Source organism: Petromyzon marinus, unplaced genomic scaffold (assembly GCF_048934315.1).
Source record: "Petromyzon marinus isolate PM22_M1 ecotype Great Lakes invasive population unplaced genomic scaffold, UKy_Petmar_22M1.pri1.0 PM_Scaffold_17, whole genome shotgun sequence".
NCBI classification, from domain to species: domain Eukaryota; kingdom Metazoa; phylum Chordata; class Hyperoartia; order Petromyzontiformes; family Petromyzontidae; genus Petromyzon; species Petromyzon marinus.
Window position 1 is genome coordinate 1578859 of NW_027423135.1, and position 12597 is coordinate 1591455.

The following is a 12597-nucleotide window of genomic DNA, read 5'->3' on the forward strand; positions in this document are numbered from 1 at the left end:
TCTGTTAGAGGCTACACGGGGGATCTTTGTCTGTGTCTACCTTCACAGGTGCTGCTGCTACTCGCTACTAACAGCACTTGCCCCTGCAGTATGTTAGAGGCTACACGGGGGATCTTTGTCTGTGTCTACCTTCACATGTGCTGCTGCTACTCGCTACTAACAGCACTTGCCCCTACAGTGTGTTAGAGGCTACACGGGGGATCTTTGTCTGTGTCTACCTTCACAGGTGCTGCTGCTACTCGCTACTAACAGCACTTGCCCCTGCAGTCTGTTAGAGGCTACACGGGGAATCTTTGTCTGTGTCTACCTTCACAGGTGCTGCTGCTACTCGCTACTAACAGCACTTGCCCCAGCAGTCTGTTAGAGGCTACACGGGGGATCTTTGTCTGTGTCTACCTTCACAGGTGCTGCTGCTACTCGCTACTGACAGCACTTGCCCCTGCAGTCTGTTAGAGGCTACACGGGGGATCTTTGTCTGTGTCTACCTTCACAGGTGCTGCTGCTACTCGCTACTGACAGCACTTGCCCCTGCAGTCTGTTAGAGGCTACACGGGGGATCTTTGTCTATGTCTACCTTCACAGGTGCTGCTGCTACTCGCTACTAACAGCACTTGCCCCTACAGTGTGTTAGAGGCTACACGGGGGATCTTTGTCTGTGTCTACCTTCACAGGTGCTGTTGCTACTCGCTACTAACAGCACTTGCCCCTGCAGTGTGTTAGAGGCTACACGGGGGATCTTTGTCTGTGTCTACCTTCACAGGTGCTGCTGCTACTCGCTACTGACAGCACTTGCCCCTGCAGTCTGTTAGAGGCTACACGGGGGATCTTTGTCTGTGTCTACCTTCACAGGTGCTGCTGCTACTCGCTACTAACAGCACTTGCCCCTACAGTCTGTTAGAGGCTACACGGGGGATCTTTGTCTGTGTCTACCTCCATAGGTGCTGCTGCTACTCGCTACTAACAGCACTTGCCCCTACAGTCTGTTAGAGGCCACACGGGGGATCTTTGTCTGTGTCTACCTTCACAGGTGCTGCTGCTACTCGCTACTAACAGCACTTGCCCCTGCAGTCTGTTAGAGGCCACACGGGGGATCTTTGTCTGTGTCTACCTTCACAGATGCTGCTGCTACTCGCTACTAACAGCACTTGCCCCTACAGTGTGTTAGAGGCTACACGGGGGATCTTTGTCTGTGTCTACCTCCACAGGTGCTGCTGCTACTTGCTACTAACAGCACTTGCCCCAGCAGTCTGCTAAGGCTACACGGGTCTACCCTCACAGGTGCTGCTGCTACTCGCTACTAACAGCACTTGCCCCTGCAGTCTGTTAGAGGCTACACGGAGGATCTTTGTCTGTGTCTACCTTCACAGGTGCTGCTGCTACTCGCTACTAACAGCACTTGCCCCAGCAGTCTGCTAAAGCTACACGGGGGATCTTTGTCTGTGTCTACCTTCACCGGTGCTGCTGCTACTCGCTACTGACAGCACTTGCCCCTGCAGTCTGTTAGAGGCTACACGGGGGATCTTTGTCTGTGTCTACCTTCACAGGTGCTGTTGCTACTCGCTACTAACAGCACTTGCCCCTGCAGTGTGTTAGAGGCTACACGGGGGATCTTTGTCTGTGTCTACCTTCACAGGTGCTGCTGCTACTCGCTACTGACAGCACTTGCCCCTGCAGTCTGTTAGAGGCTACACGGGGGATCTTTGTCTGTGTCTACCTTCACAGGTGCTGCTGCTACTCGCTACTAACAGCACTTGCCCCTACAGTCTGTTAGAGGCTACACGGGGGATCTTTGTCTGTGTCTACCTCCATAGGTGCTGCTGCTACTCGCTACTAACAGCACTTGCCCCTACAGTCTGTTAGAGGCCACACGGGGGATCTTTGTCTGTGTCTACCTTCACAGGTGCTGCTGCTACTCGCTACTAACAGCACTTGCCCCTGCAGTCTGTTAGAGGCCACATGGGGGATCTTTGTCTGTGTCTACCTTCACAGATGCTGCTGCTACTCGCTACTAACAGCACTTGCCCCTACAGTGTGTTAGAGGCTACACGGGGGATCTTTGTCTGTGTCTACCTCCACAGGTGCTGCTGCTACTTGCTACTAACAGCACTTGCCCCAGCAGTCTGCTAAGGCTACACGGGTCTACCCTCACAGGTGCTGCTGCTACTCGCTACTAACAGCACTTGCCCCTGCAGTCTGTTAGAGGCTACACGGAGGATCTTTGTCTGTGTCTACCTTCACAGGTGCTGCTGCTACTCGCTACTAACAGCACTTGCCCCAGCAGTCTGCTAAAGCTACACGGGGGATCTTTGTCTGTGTCTACCTTCACAGGTGCTGCTGCTACTCGCTACTAACAGCACTTGCCCCTGCAGTCTGTTAGAGGCTACACGGGGGATCTTTGTCTGTGTCTACCTTCACAGGTGCTGCTGCTACTCGCTACTAACAGCACTTGCCCCTGCGGTCTGTTAGAGGCTACACGGGGGATCTTTGTCTGTGTCTACCTGCGCAGGTGCTGCTGCTACTCGCTACTAACAGCACTTGCCCCTGCGGTCTGTTAGAGGCTACACGGGGGATCTTTGTCTGTGTCTACCTTCACAGGTGCTGCTGCTACTCGCTACTAACAGCACTTGCCCCTGCAGTCTGTTAGAGGCTACACGGGGGATCTTTGTCTGTGTCTACCTTCACAGGTGCTGCTGCTACTCGCTACTAACAGCACTTGCCCCAGCAGTCTGCTAGAGGCTACACGGGGGACCTTTGTCCGTGTCTGCCTCCATAGCTGCTGCTGCTGCTCCTCGCAGCGCGTGCAGCGTGTGACAGGCTACACGGTGGGCCCGCGTGCTGAGTGCAGGACTTGCTGAGGAAGGACATGCTGCACTACCGCGGACGCTTTCCCACCGACGGACTCGCGGTGGAGGACGTCCCGGACGGCAAGAGCGAGGAGCTCCAGGTCTCGGCGCTCGCACGCAGACGCAGCCCCCACCCCGCCCCCCCCCATCCCCCCCGCCGCCCCCCCCCCCATCCCCCCGCCTCCGTGGAGGAGGAGGAGGATGAGGAGGAAGAGGCTCGCGAAGGACGCGGCCGGGCGAGTGCCAGGCTCTGAGGCTGCTGGGCAGCTGGAGGCAGTGGCCCTACGGCATGAGCGGGGGGGGGGGAGGGCGGAGGAGCGACGCTCACAGCAACGAGCGGAGCAGAGAGTTGGCACGGGTGGTGCATCGGCCACTCATCTCGGTCGACCCGTGGCACCTGCCGGGTCTGCCCCGTGACCTCCTAACAGCGGGCGTTCGACACTTCAACTTGCACCTAGCCTGGCACAAGCGTCGGTCGTGGTGACGTCACCGCCACTTAGTGGCGAATGGCGGTTGTTGTTGTGTGTGTATATGTGTGTGTGTATATGCGTGCGTGTGTGCGTGTAGGTGTGTGTGTGTATATATGTGTGTGTATTTGCGTGCGTGTGTGCGTGTAGGTGTGTGTGTGTATATATGTGTGTGTATATGCGTGCGTGTGTGCGTGTAGGTGTGTGTGTATATGCGTGCGTGTGTGCGTGTAGGTGTGTGTGTATGTGTGTGTGTATATGTGTGCGTGTGTGCGTGTAGGTGTGTGTGTGTGTATATGCGTGCGTGCGTGTGTGTGTATATATGTGTGTGTATATGCGAGCGTGTGTGCTTGTAGGTGTGTGTGTGTATATATGTGTGTGTGTATATGCGTGCGTGTGTCCGTGTAGGTGTGTGTGTGTGTATAGTCCGGCAAAAAAACAACCCCCTACCTCCTCGCGGTGCCGGACGGGCAACTCTGTCGTGGACAGTGCTGTGGGGGGAGGGCCAATTCCGATTGGTTCCTCCCCTCATGGCGTATGTGACCACCACAGGGGCTCTACGGGGGCTCTGGACGGGTGCGAGGGGCTGGTAACCCCTCCACCTTCAAAGAATTACCACGAAACTACGACTTAAACTTAAATATGTAACAAATAAGCTTGTGCCGGAGGCCCCGGGGGTACAGGCGTCTATGACGTCTCCTGGCCAAACCCCAATTGGCGGAGCCAGGAGATTGAATCTCAACCCTCGGGGCTCCTCCAGAAACAACGAAAAGCCATTACGGATGGCCACGTGGAATGTTCGAACGCTCACTGCGGAGGAGAGGCTGCCACTCCTCTGTCGGGAGCTGGACCGGTACCGCCTGAATCTCTGTGGCATTCAGGAGGTCCAGTGGACCGGTTCTGGCTCCTGCCACCTTGAGGGGTGGACAGTCCTCTACTCGGGGAAGGAGACTGCCAAACAACAGGGTGTGGCTCTTCTTTTGAACAAAAGAATGAAGGGGGCGTGGGAGCGTGGCGGTGAGGTGTGGGAAGCTGTAAGCCCCAGGCTACTTTGGGCTCGCCTTCCCATCAACCGGAGGCGAGAATTGGTGGTCGTGGTTACTTATGCCCCCACCATAGACGAACATCCGTGGAGGGATGCAGGCAAAGCCGATGAGTCAGATGCCTTCTATGACCTCCTGTCACAGGTGCTGGCTAAAGTGGCCCCTCGGGATAGAGTCATCTTGTTGGGTGACTTCAGTGCCCGAGTTGGTCATGATGCTGGCACCTGGCCTGGAGTGATTGGAGGGCATGGGCCGGATCAGCTTAATAACAACGGTAGGAGGCTGCTAGATTTTTGTGCAGCCCATGGACTTGTAATTACCAACACGCTGTTCCCACATCGGCGCATCCACACAACATCATGGATGCATGCTGGGTCCAAGCAAGAACATCTGCTGGACTACATAGTGACGGACCAGCGGATGCGAGCCCATGTCCTTGACACCAGGACCTACCGTGGAGCTGATCTGCCCTCTGACCATCGACTTGTCATCTGTAAGATGCGCCGCCCATTCTTCCGCTCCGGTGGTGGGTGCACACCCAGGACTCCATTCAAACTCACAGTGGCCTGGTCTCAGCTAGCTGATAAAAGTTGCAAGCGAGAATTTCATCATCGCCTGCAGCTGGGGTTGCCATCGTCCCCCACTCCTCCTGATGTCGAGGGTAAATGAGCGAGGTTTAGAACTGTGACTCATGCGGCTGCAATGTCTGCTTTGGGTACACGGTCAGGACCTCCCCAGAGACCCTGGCTGACAGAGGAGGTGTTCAGGATGGTTGAGAAAAAGCGACAGGCCCACTGTCATCAGCTACAGAATCCCACGTCAGAGAATGAGGAGGCTTACCGCAACCTTCGCTCGGAGGTTCGGAGAGCCGTGAGGCGCTGCAAGGATGGGTGGTGGTCGCGGGTTGCTGAGGAGATGGAGTCTGCCTCAGTGGCCTGCGATCACAAATCTCTAACTCCATCAAAAACGTAACCTGCAGCGCCACACCTATTACCATCATTAGGGAAAAAAACGGTGATCCAATCTCCAACCTCCTGGAACAGGTTTGCAGATTGGCTGAGCATTTCTGTGAGGTCCTGGGGGAGGGAATATCCCTCAGCCAGGAAAACATCGTGGCACAAAGTGAGGATGACCCTGCTAAGGCTGCGGTGCCTCATATTGGAAGAAGTCACCCCCTGTGAGTGGCTGGCTGAGGTGCCATCTGTTGAGGAAGTACTGAGGGCGATCCGGAGTCTGACACCAGGAAAGGCAGCGGGCAGAGATGATCTCCCAAGCGAAATGCTTAGGGAGGGTGGAGTTTGTGCACAGACTGCCCTATGTGACATCATAACAACAGTCTGGACCACTGGACAGGTTCCGCAGGATTGGAAGGATGCCCTGGTGGTCCCCCTCTTTAAGAAGGGGGACCGCACAGACTGTAACAACTACAGGGGCATCTCACTCCTTAGTGTGCCGGGAAAGGTCCTGGCAAGGATTATTCAACATCGCCTTGCCAGGCACGCTGAGGAGAGGCTTGCGGAGCCCCAATGCGGTTTCAGGAAAGGGCGGTCCTGCACAGATGCCATATTTTCTGTCCGTCTGCTACAGCAGAGGTCTACGGAATTCCAGCAAGATCTACATCTCTGCTTTATTGACCTGGTCAAGGCCTATGATACCATCAATAGGCCTGGGCTCTCGGTTGTTCTTCGTGCTTTTGGAGTACCTGACCCTCTGCTCATGATCATGAAAGACCTTCATGATGGTGAGCGGGCCTGGGTAAAACTACGTGGCTGGGAGTCCGAGCCTTTCCCTGTACACCTTGGGGTGCGACAGGGATGTCCTCTGGCTCCCACATTATTTAACATATATTTCGACCACGTAGTTCGTGAAGCCTTTAATAGCTGTACCGGGGGAATCTCCATATGGTACAGATATAATGGGAGGCTGATCGATGCCCGGGTGCGGTCAAGGGATGGCTCCCTATTGCTCAACCACGTTATGTATGCTGATGATTTGGTAATAGCTGCTCATTCAGAGGAGGAGTTGGAGACGCTGCTGCTGAGACTGGAGCCTGCCACTAAGAGGTGGGGCCTTACCATCAGCCCCACCAAAACTAAGCACCTGCCTGGGTATTTTGTACCATCGGACACTCCACCCCCACAACTTCCAATCGGTGATGGGGCAGTTGTGGAGAGAGTGGAGAGTTTCCCATACCTGGGAAGTGTGCTTATGACCGGCTCCAGTTTAACAGCAGAGGTCTCACTCCGAATCAGTCGAGCGGCAATATCTTTTCATCGGTTGCGTAACGCTGTGTGGAAGCTACCTGGTCTGTCGCTCCTCACTAAGCTTCAGGTCTTCTCGGCCACGGTCATTCCCTCCCTTTTCTATGCTTGCGAAACGTGGACCCCCCTAATGGAATATCTTCGCCGATTAGAAACATTTAGGCTGGCCTGCCTACGATCCATCCTGGGTTTAGCCAGACTGGATTGTGTGAGGAGCTCACAAATCCTTGAAAGATCTGGGCAAGGTCCCATCGGTGAGCTCCTCCGGCGGGCAAGGCTGCGATGGCTGGGTCATGTAGCCCGCATGCCCAGCCACCGCATGCCGAAACAGCTTTTGTTCGGCCGGATCGAGGGGGCTAAGCGGGCGCGGCACGGGCTAGAGAAGAGATGGAGTGATGTGGTACAGGAGGACGTGGAGCTGAGTGGACTTGCCGATGACTGGTACCAGCGGTGTCAAGATTGGCCTCTGTGGAGGAGGTGCGTGAAGGACGCTACTGGGCAGTTGCAGGTAGTCGCCCTCCAACAACAACGGAGGGCGGAGGAGCGACGCTCAGAACAACGAGTGGAGCGCCGGGTGGCTAAAACACAGCAGGTTGGCACAGTAGGGGGCGCAGGTAGTGCATCAGCCAGTCATCTCAGTCAGTCAACCCATGGCACCTGGGTCTGCCCCGTGACCCCCTGCCAGCGGGCGTTCGACACTTCACGTGGCCTCAGGGTGCACATAGCCTGGCACAAGCGTCGTGGTGACGTCACCGCCACTTAGTGGCGAATGGCGGTTGTTGTTGTTGTGTATATATGTGTGTGTGTGTATGCGTGCGTGTGTGCGTGCAGGTGTGTGTGTGTATACATGTGTGTGTGTGTATGCGTGCGTGTGTGTGTGTGTGTGTGCAGGTGTGTGTGCGACACGCCCTGCGTATTTCGGCTGGCGCCCTCTCCGAGCCGCTGCTGCTGAGCGCCCGCAAGGAGAGCGACAAGGCCCAGTGGCTGGTCGCCTTCGAGCGCGAGACCAGCGCCGTGGCAGACGGAGACAAGGAACTGGGTACGGGGTCACCGCGGGGTCGTCTGGGGTCACCACGGGGTCACCGTTTAAACTATTTAAACAATATTTTTTATATTTTACCAGGCGAGGCCCAGTGACCTGTTGTGAAGCTCTGCCGTCGCAGATTGTAGCTCAACGGAGTTGCTTATCGTCATCATCGTCATCGCGTGTGGAAATGTAGAGGTCATCGGTGGTAGCTCGTTAGGCCACTGCAGTGGTGTGGCACAATAATCCGTGGGTTTTAAACACCCCCCGTGGAACCCCAACTTGACCCCCAACTTGACCCCCAACTTGATCCCCAACTTGACCCCCAACTTGACTCCCAGGGTTCGTGCTGACCGACGCGCAGAGAGCCCAGGCGATGGAGGACGCGCTGAAGACGGTGCAGAGGAGCAAGCCCAGAGGTGGGGTCATGGTGGGGTCACGGTGGGGTCACGGTGGGGTCACGGTGGGGTCACGGTGGGGTCACGGTGGCCGTGTCGGGGTTGACGGTGGCCGTGTCGGGGCGGAGAGGCGACGCACACACGCACACACGCACACACGCACACACGCACACACGCACAGATGCACACACACATGCACACACGCACACACACATGCACACACACACACACTACACTAAGCACTTCAATACACGCTACACTATACAGGGACTCCTCTTCTTGTGAACATTCGACTGAGGAACTTTCCAGAGATACGAATAAATCTGTCCTGTATGTCATGTAGATGCCACTGGCTCTTCACGGCAGAACGTGAAGAACCAGTGGCATCAGGGTCGAACCCACGACCTCCTGCACACCAGGCGAGGTAGTTAACATCTCCTATCCACCGTGATGATGATGATGAGAGAGAGACACAGATTACAAATATACAGCAGCAGCAGGCGTCAGGGTCGAACCCACGACCTCCTGCGCACCAGGCGAGGTAGTCAACATCTCCTAGCCACCGCGGCGCTCCGCTCGCTAACAGCACTTGCCCCAACAGTCCGTTGAAGGCTACACGGGGGACCTTTGTCTTTGTGTTCCCTCCGCCCCCACCCCCACCAGGACTGACGCACTCGCAGTCCGTCCGCCACCGCCGCTGTGCCGCCCGCAGCGCCGCGCCGCCCGCACCTTCGGCGGCCTCCTCCTCATCCTCCTCATCCTCCTCATCCTCCTCCGCCACGTCCACGGTCGCCCCCTCTCCCGCCGCGCCCCTCAAGCGCAAACCCTCGGCATTCTGGGCCAACCTCGGCAGGTTGGCGCCCTTCCGAAAGTGACCGCCGACTTTCGACGACGGCGACCGGGCCGCGGCGACGGGAACGTGGAATTTCCATTGGCCGCCGTGCCCGAGCGCGAGGGGGAGCGTCCGCACTTCGAACCGCGGAGCGAGCGGCGATATCGCCCCGCGCCACGGGAACGCCGCCGCCGCCGCCGCCGCCACGGCGAGTTGACGGTGCAGAGCTGTCGTTGAGAGGCGCTGAGTTGGAGCTGACAGCACGCGGTGCTGAGTTGGTGTGGACAGCACGCGGTGTGGACAGCACGCGGTGCTGAGTTGGTGTGGACAGCACGCGGTGTGGAGTTGGTACAGACAGCACACGGTGCGGAGTTGTCGGGCAACCGCATTCATCTCTCTCCTCACCTCTCACCAACTCCCCCCTCTCCCCCTCTCCCCCTCTCCCCCTCTCCCCCTCCCTCTCTCCTTGCTCCCCCCTCTCCCTGCTCCCCACCCTCCCTCCCCTCCCTCCCCTCCCTCCCCCCCCCTCTATGAGAGCCACCGTTGACACGGGGCCATGACCGTGAGGAGCTCCTCTCGGCCCCATGGCCCGGTCCTGGGCCCTCCCCTAAGTCGACTCGGCCCTCGGGCCCCCCCCCCCCTCCGGTGCGGTGGTGCCGGGGTGCGAGAGTCGCCACTGGGGAGACAAAGGCGGCCGGGCCGGGGGCGAGGGGCGTGCGGTGGCTGCTCTCCCGTGACCACCAACGCCGCCAACAACAATCCCACCCATCCCAACGTCGCCTCAACGTCGCCTCAACGTCGCCCGAGTGACAGTGAGAAGCTCCCAAACCGCCGCGGGGTGGCTGAACGTAACTGCCGGCAGCGTGGAACATCCACCACCATCATCATCACCAGCATCATCATCACCAGCATCATCATCATCACCATCATCACCATCACCACCATCACCACCATCACCACTATCATCATCACCATCACCACCATCATCATCACCATCACCACCATCATCACCATCACCACCATCATCACCACCAGCATCAACATCACCACCAGCATCAACATCACCACCAGCATCATCATCACCATCACCACCATCATCATCACCATCACCACCATCACCACCACCAGCATCACCATCACCACCACCATCACCACCATCATCATCATCACCACCACCATCATCATCACCACCACCATCATCATCACCACCACCATCATCATCACCACCACCATCATCATCACCACCACCATCATCATCACCACCACCATCATCATCACCACCACCACCACCATCACCACCACCACCACCATCACCACCAGCATCACCATCACTACCATCATCACCACCATCATCATCACCATCACCACCATCACCACCACCATCATCATCACCATCACCACCATCACCATCACCACCATCATCATCACCATCACCACCATCATCACCATCATCATCATCATCACCACCACCATCACAACCATCATCATCATCACCACCACCATCACAACCATCATCATCACCATCACCACCAGCATCATCATCATCACCACCAGCATCATCACCATCACTACCATCATCACCACCACCATCATCACCATCACCACCATCACCACCATCATCACCACCACCATCATCACCATCACCACCATCACCACCATCATCACCACCACCATCACCACCATCACCACCAACATCACCACCACCATCATCATCAACACCACCATCACCACCACCATCATCATCACCATCACCACCATCATCACCATTACCACCATCACCACCACCAGCATCATCATCACCACCACCACCATCACCACCACCACCACCATCACCACCAGCATCACCATCACTACCATCATCACCACCATCATCATCACCACCATCACCACCATCACCACCACCATCATCATCACCATCACCACCATCACCACCATCATCATCATCACCACCATCATCATCATCACCACCACCATCACAACCATCATCATCATCACCATCACCACCAGCATCATCATCATCACCACCAGCATCATCATCATCACCATCACTACCATCATCACCACCACCATCATCACCATCACTACCATCACCACCATCACCACCACCATCACCACCATCACCACCACCATCACCACCATCATCATCATCATCACCACCATCATCATCACCACCAGCATCATCATCATCACCACCACCATCACCACCATCATCATCATCATCACCATCACCACCACCATCATCATCATCACCACCACCACCATCACCACCATCACCACCATCACCACCACCACAATCGCCCTGCCACAACTATGAGAGTGTTTTGTCTTCATTGTCATTGTCATCACAACGAAGGCGCCCATTTGTTTCTGAGCCGGTGTTATTAATGTTAATAACATGTTAATAATTCACAACAACAATAATAAAGTGTTCTTCTTTATGACGTTCCGTTGAGCACGCGTCCACTCACCCCTTTTTTAATTTAAAAGTTTATCATTCAGAGGAGTTGTGAATGTTGTTGTGTCGGGCGGGATGCACGTGATGACGTCATTGTGTCCGCGTCATGACGTGCCCCATGTGAAGAGATAGGGAACCGGTTCCCATAGAAGGTCTATGGCTCCATGTTAAGAGATAGGGAACCGGTTCTCGTAGAAAGTCTATGGCCCCATGTTAAGAGATAGGGAACCGGTTCCCATAGAAGGTCTATGGCCCCATGTTAAGAGATAGGGAACCGGTTCCCATAGAAGGTTCCATCCATAATAAAGGTTTTTGGGTTAGATCGCGTTATTTATAAATGTGTCGTAACCCTCCACCACCCGACACGGCCAATCAGCAAAAAAGTGTCACGTTGACAAAAGACAAAATAGTTCACTACTTTAGCCCACCGGTGTGTTGAGTGAATCCACAACATTTACAGTTTGAGTAGTACTGTGACGTTTCGCTGGTAATTACATCCAGCATCATCGGGCAATTCGTCAGAATGGTAAAGCCCTCACTTGCTCCCGGTTTTAAATAAAGCAGCAGCAGGGTGACGTCATCACTTAACTCATTTCAGGTGCAGTAATTACATAATAGATTGGTAATCAGTCAATGCTAGATTTGAAGCTTTCGTGACTGCAAGGATCCGTACTCTTTGGTTGTATTCGGTAAAGTCACGTAGGTAAAAAATAAAACAACAAAAATCACGACGTTTCGGCCACAACACACCTGATGAAGGCCACTTGTGTTGTGGCCGAAACGTCGTGATTTTTGTTGTTTTATTTTTTACCTACGTGACTTTACCAAATACAACCAAAGAGTATAATCAGTCAATGGTTATGATTAGTAATGAGTTGTAGATTAGTAATTAGTTGTAATGTGTGTTATTGTGATTGTATGCTACATTAATAATCTGTTAATTAGTATGTTTCCCCTATAAGGAATTGTAATATTTATTATGTAATAGTACGCTTCCAAGCCGCACTAAGCCTATAGCTATCAGAACGATTAAAGTTATTTCTATTCCTCTCAATTTCAATGGATTCTCTAATTAGTCTTTGCCAGTAATAATTAGTTTTACACAACACTTCAACGTTATCAAAATCAATTGAGTGTCCTTGTTGACAAGCATGTTCTACCAATGCCGACAGTTGTGTTTGAGATAATTTAATATTTCTTTGATGTTCTTTTAGTCTTATGCTGATGTTACGCCCCGTCTGTCCAATATAGCATCTGCCACATAAACAATCCGA

At 54.6% G+C, this 12597-nt stretch overlaps 1 protein-coding gene across 1 annotated transcript in view; it reads left to right on the top strand.

Moving 5' to 3' along the window:
- LOC116956814 (uncharacterized) overlaps positions 1 to 8912 on the top strand; it is a 29676-nt gene extending 20764 nt beyond the window's left edge. The window contains exons 10-13 of the mRNA XM_076063659.1: positions 2846 to 2944; positions 7506 to 7653; positions 7980 to 8057; positions 8700 to 8912. Coding sequence (XP_075919774.1) covers positions 2846 to 2944; positions 7506 to 7653; positions 7980 to 8057; positions 8700 to 8911 — 537 coding nt within the window. The 3' untranslated portion in view covers position 8912. The remainder of the gene's footprint in view (positions 1 to 2845; positions 2945 to 7505; positions 7654 to 7979; positions 8058 to 8699) is intronic.
- The last annotated feature ends 3685 nt before the right edge of the window (positions 8913 to 12597 follow it).